This window comes from Tachysurus vachellii, chromosome 20 (assembly GCF_030014155.1).
Source record: "Tachysurus vachellii isolate PV-2020 chromosome 20, HZAU_Pvac_v1, whole genome shotgun sequence".
Lineage (NCBI taxonomy): Eukaryota > Metazoa > Chordata > Actinopteri > Siluriformes > Bagridae > Tachysurus > Tachysurus vachellii.
Genome location: NC_083479.1, coordinates 8,342,236 through 8,360,692, shown reverse-complemented (window position 1 = coordinate 8,360,692; position 18,457 = coordinate 8,342,236). Strand labels below are relative to the sequence as shown.

Genomic DNA, 18,457 nt, shown 5'->3' with positions numbered 1-18,457 from the left:
TACTTGTTCCATCAGCTGCTTCACCAAGACCAATTTAAAGAGATATTCTGCATTAAAGTAATAGCCAGTTCACCTGTTCCCACCAAATATAACTGTAGTCTGCTCTTCAGGGGTTGCTGCACATTGAATATTCCTGGAGTGCAGAGACAGCATTACTTTTACTAAAACAGACATGAGAAATCACCACAATGTGTATCTTTATAAATAAAAAAAAAATAAAAAAAGGGTCTAGTAACCTTTATAAACTAATGGTAAAATATGATGACATTTTTAAGTGAACTATCACTAAATATGATTCTCTTTCTCTAAAGCACCACCAATCAGAAGCTGTGGGCAGCAGAGTTGCAGAAGAGTATCTCTCGGGATCATAAATATGTGCTCCTGGCCTCAGAGCAGCTGGTGGGAGTCTGCTTGTTCATCTTCATTCGGCCCCAGCATGCTGCTTTTATCAGGTATACTCAACTGGTCTTGGCTTGGATTCATAATTTTATTATAGACTGTAGAAGGTCATGTTGCCAGAGCAATTACAAAACTTGCCTATCCTGGTAATGGATACTGTGTACTAGCTACATTCACTGGCTATTTCATCATGTAAACCTACCACTTTGACCACTGTTGTGTATGCAATTGCCAACTGCAGCCTGTCCAATGCTATACAAAGTCCTTTACTTTGTCACTGGAAAGGAATCACCATGACCACTGCTCATCAGATATTATATAAGTGGTTGTCCTTTCCCGTTGAAGGATGTATAAAGGGAGTTAGCTCTGTGTTTAAACTGTTATAATAGCTATATCTCAGCTTAGTTGTACAAATTAGACAAAAGTATTTCACTCTGAATAAGTGTGTCTGCAAAGTTAAATACTATAAACGTTATAATACACAGGCTGCGATCAATAACTGTAGATTTACAAATTTCTCCTATACAAAGTCAGATATAAACCCAGTGGACCACCAGTGGGAGATTTTAGTCAAATAAAAGTGTCCGAGTCCACTCTACGCCACCATTAACATCAAAACACCTACTGAGGCGAATTTAGAATTTTCCAATCTATGCCGAGGCACATTGACCAATGGCATGTTGTGGCCTAATACCTTATTAAACTTAATTTCACTTGATGTTGGTTTTAATTGTCTTTAATTTGTCACCTGTAGTGTTAATTTCGACAGACGAGACGAAATATGTTCGTCAACAACCTTTTTTTCATGACTGAGACGAGACGAGGACAAGACTGCACCACTGTACAAAAACGCTGACTAAGACTAAATTAACATGCATTATTGTTGACGAAAAAAGACGAGACGAAAATGTTTTGTATAAAATAAAAACTAAGATAAAATCTCTCTTCATTTTCATCTACAGTTGTCTCTGCTTTTTCATCAGCTGTTACGCCTTTAAAATATTCAGAACGAGTTCGCGGCTTCGCGCTGTTGCTCAAGAAAGAATTCGTCCACACGCCGCTCAAAAAAAAATAAACAATCCTGAGTGCAAGTCCACCGTCTAGGTGGCTTTTTGTGTTAAATTATATTACCTGTCGCTGCGCAGGCTCTTTTATTGTACATGACAGCTTATCTCCCGATGACCGGTCTTTGCATTACGATTAAAAGCATGAATAAAGTAAAAATGTGATGTGCAGTCAAGTTCGAGTGTATGCACTGTTTAAACGAGTGTTCTCAACTTCTCACTGATACTTCTGTGATTCGCGGACTGTAAATAGGTTGTATTTACAGTAACAGTAACGTAGGCCTATTCTTTTCAGTTTTTCTGAGTATATTTATTTTATTTCTGATTTGAACAGAAACATGAGACACAAGACGACCAAAACAGTTTAAAAAACCTTTGTAACTTAAGTTGTCAGTCGGAGTCTGTTGGGCCCCAGCTTTTGAATTGTGTTGTTTAAAATAAAATACTCTTCAGAACAGGCTAATCATTTGTGAATGTGTCTCCTAAATCAGAAATTGAAACATTTAACATTTGCATTCAACAAAAATCATTCAACAAGTGTATTTTGTCAGGTAATTATGACATTTAACCAATGTTTGAGAGATGTGAAAAACTTTTTTTACTGAAATGTTTATCAGTAATAATCTCAGTAATAATGTGTTATTTTTAAAAAAGACTACAATTTTTTGACTAAAACTAGACTAAAATTAAAAGACCTTTAGTCGACTAAAACTTGACTAAGATACCTTGAGTTTTCTTTTGACTAAAACTAGACTAAAATGACGGGACTTTTAGTCGACTAAAACTTGACGTTGAAGTTGACTAACAAAAAAAGATATGTGAATGACTAAATATGACTAAAACTAACAAGGACATTTGGCACAAGACTAAGACTACATTAAAAATAGGTGACGAAATTAACACTAGACACCTGTCTACTGTATATCAACATTATATAGAGATATTTAAAGAGTTGCAAGTCATTTTTGGCTCTAGATTTATTTACCAGTCACCACCTTAGCATACTTCATCGACTGTTGATGGTTAACACAGAAAATATAATGCAATTCTGTAACAATAAAAATTCTTCTCATTTTTGAACAGAGATGTTGCGGTAGATACAGTCAAGACCGGCATGGGTGGTGCCACTGGGAACAAAGGGGGTGTGGCTATCCGAATGCTCTTCCACACTACCAGTATCTGCTTTGTTTGCTCGCATTTTGCTGCCGGCCAATCGCAGGTCAAGGAAAGAAATGATGACTACAATGAGATCACTCGCAGGCTGTCATTCCCTATGGTAGCTATTTATTTATTTATTTATTTATTTCACATCAATGCAAGCAGTCAAACATTATTTAGATTAAAATAAATAAACCTTTACCACAATTTATTCAAAAAGGTTTTGTCATTGTGCACAGGGTCGTCTGCTCTACTCACATGATTATGTGTTCTGGTGTGGGGACTTTAACTATCGCATCAACCTGCCAAATGAGGAGGTAAAAGAGCTGATCAGGCAGCAGAACTGGGATTCTCTCATCGCTGGGGACCAGCTTGTGGAACAGAAGAATGCAGGCAATGTAATAAAGAATTCATCTATAAAAGTAGATTGTATGGTGCATTCTCAGTAAAGTGTACTGTTTATTAAAATAGTTGTTTTATTATATTTATTTTTATAACTGTACAGAAAGATCAGTGTCAGTGTTTCCACCTTAGACCTCCAGGGTCCCTGGCTCAATACTAGCTCAAGTTACTGTTTATATAGTGTTTTGCATGTTCCCATGTTTCCTCCAGGTTCTCTGGTTTCCTCTGACCACGCAAAAATATACTATAGTAGGTGAATTGGCTATGCTAACTTGGGCCTAGATGTAGTTAATTGTGTTTGTGTGTATTTCCACGGTACACCCAGGGTTACCAGGATAGGCTCCAAATCCGCTACAACCCAGAGCAGCTATCTGAAGATAAATGTGTGAATGATAAAATGTTAGCTTTTAACTGTATGAGTAAAAAAATTATTTCATGAATCAAGTAGACTAAGATCTCTAAGGCAAATATTTCTCATTACAACAGGTATTCAAGGGCTTTATTGAAGGAAAGTTGGATTTTGCACCTACCTACAAATATGATCTTTTTTCTGATGACTACGACACGAGTGAGAAATGCCGTACACCTGCATGGACCGATCGGGTGCTCTGGAAGAGGAGAAAATGGAACTTTCATAAGATTGGTGGGAGTGCTGTTTATATTTTATCTCCTTGTTCTTGTGTTTTTCAGTTTAAAGCAGGCTATACTGTACTCATGGCTGTACTGTGTATTTGTGTGTGCGTGTACCTGTGCACATGCGTGTGTGTGTGCCTGCGTATGTGTATGTGCACACTTGTGTGTGCATGCGTGCCTGTGTGTGTGTGTGTGTGTGTGTGTAGCTGAGGAGTTGGGGCTGAATGTAGTAGGAGCTCCAGTAGAAGAGGAAGATCAGCACATGTGGGTCCCTGGTGAACTAAAGTACTACAGCAGAGCTGAGCTCAAGACCTCAGACCACAGGTACAGCTAAATCCTTGGTGTTTATATATTAAACTATACAAGGCACCAAATCCTTTATTTCAAAGATTTTAAATGTGTGAAAAAGCTATGCTTTTGATTCTATGACTTCATAAAATAATAAAATAATATTCTCTTTTTCACTGATTATTTACCACTTACATAAACATCTATTAAAAGCATTTAGAAGCATTCAGTCCCCTTATGGATTTAAATAGGAAAATAATAAATGACAGTAGGTAGATTTAGCTGTTTTCTGATACCATGTATTTTAATCCAGTTTCAATGTTTTTAAGTCTAATCTATATATAGAAAACCATTTCAAAGTGTTTTTTGGTAATCGTTTATATTGTGTCTGTCTCCTTCAGGCCCGTGGTGGCTCTCATTGATGTGGATATTCTTGAAGTGGACCCAGAAGCACGGCATCAGGTGTACAAAGATGTGATCGCCCAACAAGGTCCACCTGATGGCACTATACTAGTGTCTCTGTGCAGTTCAGGCCCTGATGATTACTTTGATGATGCTCTGATAGACGAGCTGCTGGACAAGTTTGCTAACTGTGGCGAGGTCATTCTGATCAGGTGAGTTTTGTTGGGATTCTAACTAATAATATGTTAATGGGGATCTATTTTACTGCTACTCTTTTTTTAAGCTTGTTAATCAAATGAAGTATTTTGACTATTTTTAAAGTGGCGTTATTAGCCGTTATCATTTTTAAAGCCTTTTGTTTTAATTGCAATCATTTAAACAGGTTTGTGGACGAAAAGATGTGGGTGACATTTTTGGAAGGATACTCAGCCCTGGCTGCACTTCACTACAGTGCCTCCACTGTAAGTAACAGGATTTTAATTGTTAAGGATAAATAATTGTTCGGCTGAATCTACACTTAATTCCAATACTGTACAAATTTTAATTTCAATGACGCAACATTTAATACCTTAAAATACCAGGGGCTACTTAGCACTCAGTGATTAGCACTTAGAAATAAACACAGAATCAAGAAAACTCCACAATACTCAACTTGGTGCTTGGAATTTTGGAAAATTACCACAGTATTCTACAGATTTGGGACACGTCGTGTACAGCTATCATAGAAAGTAATTATGTATGTTTTACACTGGAAGTAGATTAAAATCATCTAAAATCTTCAGGTAGTTTTGTGCAAAAATAAAATAAAAAAAAAATTTGCAGCCCAAATTTAGAAAAAGCCTCAGCAAAATCAAACAGTTACAAAAAGATCTACTGGAAATCCTGAATTGACTAGGCACTGCATGATTTAGACAGGTTTTCCTACTGTAAGAACCATCAGGTCACAATTAATATGGCATCAAATCATTCATTTGCTTTGCCTCTGAAAATGATTTATGCTATTGTAGTGTTTGTTTTTTATATTTAATGGTCTGTCAGCATTGTAGATATTCAGATAATTCCAGTTGCTGTTAAAGTTTAATTAGGAATTGTTTACTTATGTGTAACCTTTCTCACTATTTACTCAGGTGATGGGGAAAATCATAGACATCCAGCTGAAGAGCCCTGGCTGGATTAAGAGTCTGGAAGAGGAGATGAGTGTAGAGAGGATCTGTGGCAGCATCCCCACGTCTGCAAGCTCCACACTGCTCGCAGAGGATAATGAAATGGGAGACGAGTTTGACATGGAGGGTATGTCTGGTCATGATCATGGCTTTTAATAAAACCATAACACCTGAGACAGTGGGTTTTAAGTAATCAGAATTCACCCTTGACACTGTTTTTGTTTTGAAGGCGATGTGGATGAGGAGGTGGAGAATATTCTTCCTCAGCACCTGCAGCCTGGGGCTGGTATGGATGTTGGTATTTCCCCATTACCTTCACCACGCTCAAGCCCATGCTCCTCACCGACTCACGGAGAACCCGCACCCCCCTGCAGGCCGAGCAGAGCTTTTCCGCGCACAGCCGGACCCCCACAAGGTAGAAAACCTGTGTTATGCAAAAACTGAAATGCTGCTCACATTTTCCCTTAACATTTACTTTGGTTCTATTTTTAAGAAACAGATTTTTGTCACAAAATTGTGAATTTAAGACGAAAAATTGCATTTAATTATAGTATTTCTGCTAATATATTGTATTTGTATTCTTACTTTTTCTGTCAATGTATTGATTTTATTCTATTTCACTGTGGCTGAAAGGCGATCTCAGCCCGATCACATGTAGGAGGGAGCAGGAAGGTAAAGAATGAAGCTTTTAGAGGTGCCACAGATGTGTTGAAAATGTGTGCTGTAGGTTTTAAAGCTGGGAAAGCTTTTGCTGTGTCTCTTTACTGCTGCATGTCACGCAAAAGCATATGTTTATGTTAATGATGATGGTGGAGCTCGGTATTCATGGTAATTATCATTTATTGTTTTTCGCAGTTATTCCAATGGAAAGTCAAATGCTAGGAGCTTCTTCATCACAAGGACTGGAACCGAAACGCCCTCCTCCCCCACGACCCAATGCTCCGCCTGCCAGACCTGCACCTCCACAGCGCCCCCCACCTCCATCAGGTAAAGCAGCCTGACCTAATACTAAATTTATTCTTTTTAGTAAAGTAAATATTACATCTAAATATTAAATCTCTCTAGCACATCCTTTGGTTTAATGTAAGCAGCTTGTGTTTGGGACGCATTACTGTTGATTACAATTGATGTATTATAACTGGGTAAATGTGCACATTTTAGGTTACTGTTATCAAATTCCCTCTTGTTTTAGAAATATTTCTTCTGTTATCAGCCTCTGGCTTTTTTTTTCAATATAAATTCTTGTTTGAAGGCTTTGCAGAACCTCTAAATCTAGTTGGTTTGAGTGAAATTGAAGGTAATTACAAAAATGTAATTAGTTCTATAGAGTATGCCACTATTCGCTGTTTTTTCTGTCATTGTTAAACTAGAAATGAGGAGTTCATGCACTTTCGAAATGAATTTGCTTAGTTTTTATACAGCAAATCTTTTTTTTTGTTTTTCAGGATCAGTTTTATTTGTGCATGAACTCTTAATTCTGCAGTGAGAGCTTAGACGAGGTGTGACGTAGCAATAGACAACTGCTTCAAACACAATAATTTTCAATCAGACTTAGACGGATACTAAGGGCGTCTGTCTAAAATCCATATCTGTCATTATTCTTAAAATGGTATAAACAGGAAGGGTTATTTATTTATTTATTATTATTTTTTTTACCTAAATATTAATGCTTTTAATTTGAACCCTACTATCATTCACCCTAAAACAGTGGAAGATACAGTTGTAAGAATGCCAGCACTTTCAGTATTGTGTGAGACATTGCTCTGACAGCATTAAAATCCTGCTCAGAGCTATTATTTTTGTTTCCACCTGTCTGCAATATAAGGTTTCACTTTTTCCTCTTGTGTCTATTGCTGTCCCACTATCAGTGCACATCTGATCAAAACCGATTTCCTGTGTGAAAAATAGTGCATCTTCTATTTCTGTCTATATTTGCATCTGTTTATTACAAATAATGTATTTGTAGTTGGTTACATTTTTTGATGGGGTAATTTTTCAGTTAAGTCATGGGGCTTGGAAACACAGTATAATAAATGTGTAGTTTAAGAATGCACTGAAACTGAGACTAATATAAATCACTTAATCCTCCATGCTGCGAAGGACAAAAAAGCCCTGCTTTACCCAGAGCAGATGTTGCTGGTAAGTAAGTGCACAGATTGAATATCAGTTCTTTTATACAGATACAGAAAACACATCCAAATCTTAATGCTATGATCAGTTACTAGTCTTAATACAATGATCAATGGTTGTCTAATGGAACAAAAGGTGCTTGGGGAAATTAGGTATCTGGTAGTCACCTAGTGGGCATAACTCACTGCCAGGCTGGTGTCTGGCTTCCTCCTACTGGCCCTGCTAGTCATTTAAGGTGCTTGGGAAAGGGAGTATGTGCCTGCGTGTGAGAATGGTACAGGGATTTGGCTCCACATTTGGCCAGATAGCTGGATCTGGTTGTACTGTGTTTGACCCCCTGTTGATCAGGCAGAGGTGAGTCAAGGAGGGTGGAGGAGATTGCTGTGGGATGAGAGCACTCACTGCAGCAACTTCTGCATACAGTGGATCCTGATGTTCGTGTTTACATCAAAGACCTTCTCAGGCTTTTTGTTGGCTCAGAAAGTTATACAGATGAAAATTGTGGCTTTGTGAGGATACGGTCAAACATGAAGAAACAGGGTTAGAGAGCAGAAGGGGTACTAAAGCTAAAGCCATGGATAGTATGACCAGAGTAATGAAACATTTTTTTGTTTCAAGTGTGCTTTTAAGTGTAAGCATGATTCCTGCTGTTTTTCAGGAAGAGGCCAGTCTACAGGAGCTCCGGGTAGTTCAAGGCCGGTGGGTAAACTTTGAAGAAGACTATATAAAATCACTTGGTGGTGATAAAGAAATTAAAACGTTGTGAAGTTTTTGCCAGACCAAAAGAATCCACCTCAGTAAAATCGTCCTAAAGTCATAAAAATATGTATATTATTTCAGAATATCCCCCCAAGGGCAGGTGTTATCAGTGTGCCTCCACAATCCAGACCACCACCTCCTGCCCACCCTGGAGCTCCCAGGCCCATAGCTGAGGTTCACCCAGGAGCCCCGAGACCCACCCCAGATAACCACCCTGGAGCCCCAAGACCTGTCTCAAACACACAAAACAAACCAGAAGAGCTCCCTCTGGGTATGTGAACAATCACAGCAAACAGAAGAGCCTAGTAGCTGCTAAAATATCACAGATTCAAGTTAAAGATTTTGGTCTCTTTTTTTGGTCTATTCTTTTTTTGGTCTCTCACTCTTGTTAAACTTTCAGTTTTTAGGAATGAACTCTCTCAATTAATGATCTATAGTTTCCTTATACCTTACTTGCCCATAGTTATTTAGAAATCCATCTTCGGTATATCAAGGTTACATTAAGATTTTGCTTGTTGTTAATAACCACCATAATGGATCGATTCAGTCTCTTACGTCATTACATTTTAGATTATTTTAAGGGTGCGTGATAATTGTAGTTTCACTGTTGCTTGCCAAAGAATTTTTTAACAACATCTTTTCATACTTTTTATTCCTGCTTTAAGACCTGTCTTTGGCCTGCAATGGAAAAAAAAAAGTCTTTCTTTAGGGTGTAGTAAGGCTAAGAGGCCTGTGGATTTTTTTTATGCCCTACAGGACCTCCTCCCTCATTGCCCGGCCCAATGAGGCCTCAGATGGTCTCTCCAGCGCAGCCTCCAGCCATCTCCCCCATTCGGCCACCAATACAGTCCACGCTTCCTCCACCCATGGTACCCACACTGCCCCCACCCATGGTACCTACGCTTCCCCCACCTATGGTGCCAACAGCGGCAGCACCTCTGCAGGCTCAACCAGCTGCTACAAGCACCATTGCAGCCATGCCACCTCAGTCTGGCCTGGCATCACCCAAACCACCGCCCCGTAGCCGCTCTTCACATGCCCTGCCACCAGAGGCTGCTACTGCTCCTTCTCCTGAGTCTCAGGTTAGTCCTGTCCTACAATTCACGTATCTGGCTTATGTTCTGGTAAAATACTAGTGGTGACAGTACTATATGTAGTAGTACATTAGATGAGGTGGTTTTCAGTTCACATGAAAATTAATCTTTTTTTAATGACGCACAGACACGACATGAACACAGGGATGATTTCATGTACATTTGTAATCCCTTGTAGATTTTGTTAATTATTAAATTATTTTGTTAATTAGAAGGTAGAATAAGATTTACTAAGAGAATTCAGTTGCATTTAGGTAAATATGACTCACTTATAAGAGCCAGATTTCCTATCATCACTCTCAATAGATTTCATTTGGTTGTCATCAAAGAGGAAACTTTTCTCTTTCTGTATATTGCATTGTACAGACCTTTTACTTATCTAAAGCATATTTATTCTTTTTTGGACTCCTCTCTTGCTGCCAAAATCATGCAAAGTATATACATTTATCTTCAGGATATTTATCGTGGTTAGGGTTGTAGTAGATCTGGAGCCTATCCAGGGTACACACTCTAGGTAGGAACACACCCTAGTGGGCTCTTAGGTCCATCACAGAGCAACATGCATACAATGCATTTACACACACATTTACAATTAGGATAGCCAATCCAGGAAACTGAGACTCCTCAGTAAACCCAGATATAGGTGTACATGGAGCCAGAAATATTGATCACAGAAGAAAGAGGAAAAAACACAGCTTTTTCTATAAAGATTACATTTTCACATTAAATTTTAAAGTTTTAAAGATCAATTTTTATTTGGTTTGCTATTACAAAATCAAAAATCTCACAATGTCACAAATGAAACCAAATGGCCAGGTTTTCTGTATTTCATTATAGAGAAAAAAGACTGTATTTAACAGCATTTAAATAAATTATGTATGTGATAGCTGCCAGAAAACCATTTTCATTACTGCCCTATGTCTTACAAAGGAAGCATTAATGCATTACATTCCGCCACATGATTATTCCTTCTTATAATAAAATGTAGTAATGTTGGTGGTTAAGTAAACAGCATGTCAGCTGTGAGTTCGATCATGTTGACAATAAACTTACTGCGTCATTTCTTTTGTGAAATGCTAATGGACTTGAGAAGGAGACTTTATACATTTAACTAATGCATTCTTACATCTATACTATCAGTACTGCAGGCTGTCTGTTGGTTTCCCACCTTTTCTTATCTCTATTCTTTGCTGTTTCTGTGATTCTGTGATTTCTTGCTTTTGCTGATGGGTATTTGTATTTGTGTTTATCTTTCTCTCTCTCAAGCAGGAGCAATCCTCAGGTTGAAAGGTATTTAATGCTAGTTCTGGCCTCAGCATTTGTGCTCACAGAACCATCATCCTTTGTCCCAGTGTGCACTCATACATTGTAGAGTCCTCCATGTTCTAGTTGTTTTTCCCCCTTTTTCATGTTTTTGTTGTTTATAGGTGGATTATTATTTTCGGTAGTAAAACTTAGCTTGAACCTCTTAGTAACGGGCAACTATAAAAGTGTCACTAGTATTACCTGTTGTATAGGTAAACAATGAGTTTTGAGGATGGTTCAAGAAAAGTTTTTGTCTTTTGTCACCATCTTTTCTCTGTCAGTTATTTCAGTTGTCATTTTGAGCATCTGTTTAGTGCAAACTTTAAACTGGACTTTATGGATATATTTCAGCCACTTAATTCATAATTCCTATTCTATGAGGCTCAACTTTTTATTAAACAAAAGGAAAGTCTCACACAATAAACACATTCATGGGTTTAATAAAACTGTAACTGTAATATGGCTTTATTACTAATGTTCAAATCAATACTTAAGTCATCTCTGTTCATCTCAAGGTTTTTGTATTGAATAAGGCTGCAGAAGGTAACTTTTGAGTTGGTTTTGTTGGTGTGTTTTTCTCTCCAGACAAATGGAACAAATGGAATCCAAAGAGAAGCACAGTTGAAAATTAGCCCCTTTGACCCGCTCAACTCCGATCTGTTCTCCTCTACTCCCTTCTTAAACAACCAATCCCTGCCAAGGAGTTCTTCACATCACAGCTCCTTCCACTCAAGTTCGCGGTCTCTGAATTCCACTCCAGTTCCTCTGTTTATCCACCATAACCAAATGCTGACCCCTGACCCCATGCAAGCATTGCTGGCCCCGCCTCCTCCTTCCCGCAGCCGCTCACAGGAAACCCTCCCAGTCTCCTCGAACCCTTTTTTGTCTGATGTCCAGTCTAAACCCAAGAACGCCAACCCATTTACTGGCACAATGACATCACCACAGCATCGCTCACTCACTCCTGACTTTGACAAGCCGGGCCTCCACAGCGCTGCATCTGCCCTCTGCCATACTTCAACTCTGCCGTCCTCCTTTTCCAGACCAGCTCCTCCGGCCTCTGCTCCACCTCCACCCAAAGTCCAGCAGTGGGTGACCTTTGATGACGATTCAGACTATATGAGGTCAAGAAATCCTCCAGCATCAACTGCAATGATTAAGCCTCCACTGCTTCCTTTGTCTACTACTACATTCCAGCAGCCCCAAAGCAGCTTCTCCACTTCTGTGTTTGACTCTAACAGTAACTGGGCTTCCCTTACCACATCTGCATTGCCGGCACTGCCCCCTCCTCTGCCAGACAGGACTAACTCTAACACAACCCCAGGAAACCCCTTAATCCCTGAGTTCATGGAAAGATAATATATATTGTAATGTTCTGCTGAAGTTTAGGTGTGTGTGTGTGTGCGCGTGTGCGCGCGCATGTGTGTGGGATAGAAATTATAGAAATTCCTTATTCATGTGTGTGAATTGTACACAAGTGTGCTGTTCAAGTCATGTCTCTCTGCAACGGCTTAATCAACCACTCAACCTTTAGCAGGCCTAGATTAAATTTGACCATTCTCACGCTTATACACCTACACACACAACTGTGTGTGAAACTCTTGTGCAATATCTTATTTTTCTTCACTCAGATGCTTATCAAATATAATTGTTTTATTCCTTTTTTTACCACTTTCTTGTGTCTGGTTGTGCAGCATTTTAAAGTGATTGCAAGCTGCAAAAACGTGTCTCTTGAATGCACAGTATGTCATTTTGATCACTGTATAGAGAGAGCTATTAGACCTTTTAATATAGCCTCTGAAATTTTAGCTACAGCACATAGTGACTCTATAAGCCCTTGCTATGGTTTCTCTCATTATGAATGAATGTCCGGACTTTTTTTAGGTTTAATGTCTGTATTTTTTCCCCAAAGTGATGCATATCTTTTATTACTGTGTAACACTGATCATTTCTCTACACAGGCCCACTTTTATTTCCTCTCTAGATCAACATGCTCAAGTATAGAAGTTGTGGATGTATGTATTGTGTGGCCTCGGTGTGGTTTAAAAAATGTACAATAGTCTTAAATTTGTGTGTATATATATATATATATATATATATTATATATTTGCTTGTAATATGTACCTGCCATACTGATATTGCACTGAAATGCTCTTATTCTTTAGGTCTTCAGATGTACTTTGAAGCCAGAGTTTTGAGTTTTCAGGTTCGAGAAAGCAGAAAGCATCTGTTTAGTGGCATGAGTGCAGAGTCCCCTCCCCTCTGCCCTCAACCCGAGTGTGTGTTCTCTCACTTCTGTCTCATATAATCCAAAGCGTTCAACAGAACTGCTGTGCATTTAATGAATGTGCTTATTTTAGAAAGTTCTGGTGTTAGTCTTTGATGCCAAGATCTGTGCCCTTGACCATCCCAGAAAGCTATGTGTACTTAATCTCGCATTTTTTCTGCTCGCAGTGAGTAGGAACTTCAATTTCAATTTCACTGGGAATGTGGTTCTTTCTGTTCTTTGTTTTAGGAAATAATATACCTTGTCTTGGCAGCCGCTCTCTCTCTCTCTTTGCATATATGCACTGTGTATGTCTGTGCTGATAGGGGTGATGTTTTTTTGTTGTTTTTTTTTTTAAAGATTACCTAGCAGTTTGACTTTGTGTGAATCCACTAAGAACAAATCAAGCAGCGCCTTTATGCATGTTTAAACACGCACAGTAGGAAAATCTGTCAATTACATGGAATTAGTATTTGCTTATTGATACCTAGTGTTGTCGGTTACCTTCACTGTGCAGATCGTGTCATCACCGGTTTGGAGGTCATATCACTTTCTGTGCATTCCATACTGTATTATATGTATTGTTTTGATCTGGTGATTTGCTCTTGATAGTTTCTTGGCATATTTTACTTGTGCAGTGTTTTGTTACACCACATTCATTCTTTGTTGAAGTGTTGGTGTTGGTACTGCTCTCTTTTCATTATTCACATTTCAGTCGTTCTTTAGTTACACGGCTGAATAACCGAATACTAGTAATTCTTAACCTGTGACGTTCAAATCAAGAGGGCATTCTGTGGAGAAGAAATGGTGTCAATCGGACAGGAGACAAGCAAGCAACTTCATTTTGACAGATTCAGTTTTGTCTGAAATGTTGTGACATGTCATTTCCTTTCAGTATGATCCTGTTCATGTTGTCTGTTGCATATGGAGGGCTTTCTTACTGACTGGACATAAAGTCATGCAGGTACACCAGATGGGCTACAGAAACTGTATCTATAAAGCAGATGTTGTTTGCACACTGTACACTCTACACTTTTTTGTAAAGAATGTAGACATTGCAAAACTTGAATATTATCATTGAAGCAACCTAAGAAAAAGGAGATTCCCATTATTAAATCAGTTCTAAATCAAACCCCCTCTAAAATATGACTGAATGGACATTTTTTCTTTGTTTTATTTCAACTGTTGGAAATATTGTAACCACTGGAAAATTCTAGCATTACATGTACTGTTCAGTTGTATACCAGCTAATAATCAAATCAAATTAAATCAAGTCATGCAAATATGTAACTAATAACTCATTTTGTGATGGTGACGTTTAAAAGTTTCGCTCAGTAGTAGAGATCCTTGTGTTGTTAACCGTAACTATACAGTAAGTATACACACAAATCATGACTACACTTTAGTCATTTGTATTCAACCTGTGATTTAAGTTCATATCAAATTGCACAAATCTATGGAGTAATTGATGTTGTACGTATGCAATAATAAATGTAAATGTATTAATGTAAATGTATTAGTAATCTTTGAGTTTTATTCATTACAAGAACATTGTGTATGGAGTCTGAAACAGATTCTCAAAGTCCAGAGACTCTCACAGAGAGCACTGGTGAAGGATTATTGGGAAAAAATAAATATTAAATACAAAAATAATAAAAATAATAATTTTTAAATATTTTTTTAATGGTCACTTGAATTTAATACATGAATAATGTTATGTAATGTAATATATATATATTGCTGCACTTCCAACTTTTAAACATTTTTATAAGACCTACATATAAAATAATGTAGGTCTTATAAAAATGTTTAAAAGTTGGTAGTGCAGCAATAGGAAACAAATAAACTGTGAAATATGTTCTTAAGATAAATAAGAGTGGGGTTTATGTTCTTAAAATAAATTATTTTACACTTAAATGAAACTTGGCTCCATTAAAGCTTGAGGAAACTTTGCTCGCTTTCTGATCTGTATATACGGTATATAAATGTTGGGGGCGCCTCTATACCATAACATACGGTTACGCTCTGACGTCGCACGAGCCGGAAGTTGTCAGTCTGCGTGTGAGCGCGTGTGTGTTTGTGTGTTTAGATTGAGTAAGTTTTTTCCTCAGTATGCTATCGTGCGTGTTTTGGTAACTATAGCAATATCTGATAATACAAATAAAGACTATATTCTTGATGTAATGCTACTTTAATCGCTTTAACGCTCTTCACTAGATTTTGTTAGCTAGAAAGGGTTAAAAGAACTTTCTAGTGACGGGACTACGGGTCGTTACCATGGCAACGCAAAGCAACGGTGTGTGCTAGTCGAGCTAGCTAGTGCTCGGCTGTTTAGCTAATTAGTCTACATTAAATGCTCTGATTTACGATCTTTTCCAGACTTCACATCACATTAGTAGTCATGGTCCAGCTTCACGTTAAACATGAACATGAGAGCCAGTTTCTGTTCAACACCACAGTGGATGTTTCTATTGAGACCCTCGTTCAGCAGGTCACTCAGGTCTACAATGGCAGGCTGAAGGTGGACAGGATTTGCTCTGGTAAGTTTATACTGTTCCATGCAGATAGAAAGGGAAATATCTGATGAATTATATGTAAATGTATACTCCTGTGTATATTGTTGTCACTACCCTAACACAGTCTATCCAGCTTCTTAGAGTAAACAGGCCTGTAACCATTGAGCATTGTAAATACTAAAATCTAGCTCTCCTGGTGTGAGTGTGGGTTAATCATAGTGAATCTATACTCTGTGTGCCTCTCCAGAGATTCCTGAACTTGCTGATCATGGCATCACGCTTCCCCCCAACATGCAAGGCCTCACAGATGACCAGATCAAAGATCTGAAGATAAGGGATGAATGGGAAGTCACGTGTGTCCCCAGTGGTGGGGCAGAATTCAGAAAGGATGAAATTGGGCGCAGGAATGGACATGGTAAACACCTGCGATGCTCACAAGATGTCTTTTTGAATTTAAATCCAAGAGCTGAAATGAATTTCCCCTTTCTCTCTATTTAGCACCCAATGAAAAAATGAAGAATGTTTTGAAGAAGACTATGGAAGAAGCCAAAGCATTGATCTCAAACGTAAGTTTGGGACTAACTTAATGCTTCCTTAGCTTGCAAAGCTTATGTATTATGTTTACACAATTTTTATTTTATTTTATTTCAAGAAACAAGTGCAGGCGAACGTGTGTGTTACCATGGACATGGTAAACGAGGCTCTTGATCAGTTGCGAGGAGCAGTGATGATCGTTTACCCAATGGGCCTGCCACCTCATGATCCCATCAGAATGGAATTGGAGAATCAGGAAGATCTTGCAGGAACACAGGTTGATAGATTTTGAATTTTTTTGTTTGTTTGTCTTGTTTTTTTGAGTCCGCCCAGTCTTTATAAATCCAGAATTTATCTTATTGTTATTTGCACTAAATCTTATTAGGTATTAGAAAACATGTGATATTAATTAATTTGTCTGGTAGTTAGTTGGCAAAACTCTCTTTGTACTCCTGCTTTACTGGTTCCTTTTTTTTTCATGTAAAGTGAATATTATCTGTAGTAATATGTAATGTATTTCCTTTATTCATCTGTGAAACATTAATAAATGCAGTCTGGAGTTACTGTGTTTATAAACAAAATAATTTGATGATCATTTCACATGATTATTTACGGAATAACTAATAAAAATAAGAAATAATGAAATTCTAACATGATGCATGTCCTGCAGGCTTCTCTACAGGTGATCCCAGAGAAAAATGCTCAGCTATGGTGGGCAGGTAAAGAGTTGCATTGGGACAAAAAGCTGCAAGATTACATTGGAAAAAATGAGAAAACAAAGATTATCGTGAAGATCCAGAAGGTGAGCATTGACCTTGTTTCTGCTTAGATCAAGTCACCAAGCATATTACTTTCTCCTTTTGAAGATATTACATGCAGTAATTTCAGGTGGTATTGTGTAACTGCCTCTACTTTACACATCTCCCCTTAAAATTAAAGAGAAGATTCTAGTAAAGATAAAAGTTATTCATAAAGCATCTTAACCGTTAAAAGAGCTCTTAAGTTCAAGAAGTCATAGGAGTAAAGAAGAGGACTTTTAATAGGCTCGAGTTTCTGCGCTGTGTTGGAGATGTTTACATATACATTACATTTGTAACATACAGATGTTATGTACTCTAACCCTAGCGCATCTCTAATATAATCGGTCACAAACGTAATTTCTACACGATATTTAGCCTCTAATAATCTTAACAGAGAAGGCTTATAATAAACCATAATTTAATTTTTGGACAACCAATCAGTCTTTAAAAGAATTTGTCATACCTAGCAACACCTCCTCTCTAAGATAAACGTTGTATTTCCTTGCCCAGAGTTGCTCTGAGATTGGTCCTGAATCACTTTTAAGAAAAGATTCCTAGTTAGAAAAATGTAAGCTAATTTAGGAGCTCTCTGAGATAGATCATTTTTAGAATCTTTATAAATATGGGCCCTGATTTTTTTTTTTCTGACCTGCTGTTACTTTAGAAAAGCCAGAGGGCGCCAGCACGTGAGCCTCTGATGAGTGAGGACCAGCAGAAAGAGATGATGTTATGCTCTTACAGAAGGCAGGAGGAACTCAAGGTAAGGCTGTTGTACCATTTTTTTCTGTTGTTTGTTGTAGGAATAGTGTGATCTCCAACTCAACATAGTTAAAGTTGTCTGAATGTGGTTTTTAAATACTTCTTTCTTGTTTGATTGACCACTGTTCTGAGACCAGGATTTATTTTTCTTACTTTGCAGAAGCTAGAAGAAGCAGATGATGATTCCTATTTACAGTCAGAGTGGTCAGACCAGCAGGCTTTAAAGAGACAATTTCAAGGACTTGCAAATATCAAATGGGGCCCAAGATAAATGGATCTTATTGACTTTGCAATTATTGAAACCTTTTCTGACTATATACCTGGATGAAATCTTGAAGCTTCCATATCCTCACTTTTTATATAGATGATGAGTTGTAAATTGATACTAATTGAACACCTCTGAGCTCCCCAAGAACATTTATAATAAAGGATGCAACACCTTTCCTGTCTTTGTCTGTCATCCTTCCACTGGGTTCACTGAAAGCCATTGCTGTTTACAGGCAGGAAGTTGCATCACAAGCCTTCGGGGAAACAGATCATTTAACGGCTGTGTTATGGTGTTATTGTGGTAGTAGTTCAAAGCAAATGATTTTTTATCTTTGTGTTAGTTATGCGCAGTTCGCGGTTATATCCGCGAGTCAGGTAATAAAAAAACATTTGATTAAGCATTTTAATAATTTCGGGTGGGTTGCGGGTGGGTGACTTAGGCACAAGTCATTAATTATGCAAATATGAACTACTCTAAATATCAGAGGAAAATTTGCTTTCATTTTGGGAGAAACAAG

At 37.9% G+C, this 18,457-nt stretch overlaps 2 protein-coding genes across 8 annotated transcripts in view; both read left to right on the top strand.

Moving 5' to 3' along the window:
• The window catches only part of synj1 (synaptojanin 1), a 30,183-nt gene extending 15,608 nt beyond the window's left edge, over positions 1-14,575 (top strand). For 2 of the 6 annotated variants that reach the window (XM_060896633.1, XM_060896637.1), the window contains 15 exons: positions 312-452; positions 2,547-2,739; positions 2,861-3,019; positions 3,510-3,666; positions 3,863-3,980; positions 4,346-4,558; positions 4,729-4,807; positions 5,474-5,636; positions 5,739-5,924; positions 6,365-6,496; positions 7,610-7,648; positions 8,298-8,338; positions 8,480-8,669; positions 9,155-9,480; positions 11,383-14,575. In XM_060896633.1, coding sequence (XP_060752616.1) covers positions 312-452; positions 2,547-2,739; positions 2,861-3,019; positions 3,510-3,666; positions 3,863-3,980; positions 4,346-4,558; positions 4,729-4,807; positions 5,474-5,636; positions 5,739-5,924; positions 6,365-6,496; positions 7,610-7,648; positions 8,298-8,338; positions 8,480-8,669; positions 9,155-9,480; positions 11,383-12,156 — 2,911 coding nt within the window. In that variant the 3' untranslated portion in view covers positions 12,157-14,575. Of the gene's footprint in view, positions 1-311; positions 453-2,546; positions 2,740-2,860; positions 3,020-3,509; positions 3,667-3,862; positions 3,981-4,345; positions 4,559-4,728; positions 4,808-5,473; positions 5,637-5,738; positions 5,925-6,364; positions 6,497-7,609; positions 7,649-8,297; positions 8,339-8,479; positions 8,670-9,154; positions 9,481-10,758; positions 10,783-11,382 lie in introns of all 6 variants that reach the window. The other 4 variants (XM_060896636.1, XM_060896635.1, XM_060896639.1 and 1 more) reach the window with 4 other exon arrangements.
• Positions 14,576-15,106: 531 nt separating this feature from the next.
• Positions 15,107-18,113, top strand: cfap298 (cilia and flagella associated protein 298). Of its 2 annotated transcripts, none has more exons than XM_060895795.1 (8): positions 15,107-15,157; positions 15,443-15,603; positions 15,827-15,994; positions 16,078-16,145; positions 16,232-16,390; positions 16,784-16,915; positions 17,578-17,673; positions 17,833-18,113. In XM_060895795.1, exons 2-8 carry the CDS (start codon positions 15,465-15,467, stop codon positions 17,941-17,943), a joined length of 873 nt encoding a protein of 290 aa, XP_060751778.1. In that variant the 5' UTR covers positions 15,107-15,157; positions 15,443-15,464; the 3' UTR covers positions 17,944-18,113. The 2 variants fall into 2 exon arrangements, with proteins under 2 accessions (XP_060751778.1, XP_060751779.1); XM_060895796.1 differs by having other exon boundaries at positions 15,123-15,142.
• The last annotated feature ends 344 nt before the right edge of the window (positions 18,114-18,457 follow it).

Excerpts from the sequence above, each read along its gene's own strand:
- cfap298 (XM_060895795.1), top strand. The coding sequence starts at position 15,465 with ATGGTCCAGCTTCACGTTAAACATGAACATGAGAGCCAGTTTCTGTTC. Across the intron at positions 16,916-17,577 it reads TTATCGTGAAGATCCAGAAG|AAAAGCCAGAGGGCGCCAGC; the intron begins GTGAGCATTGAC and ends CTGTTACTTTAG. Across the intron at positions 17,674-17,832 it reads GAAGGCAGGAGGAACTCAAG|AAGCTAGAAGAAGCAGATGA; the intron begins GTAAGGCTGTTG and ends CTTACTTTGCAG.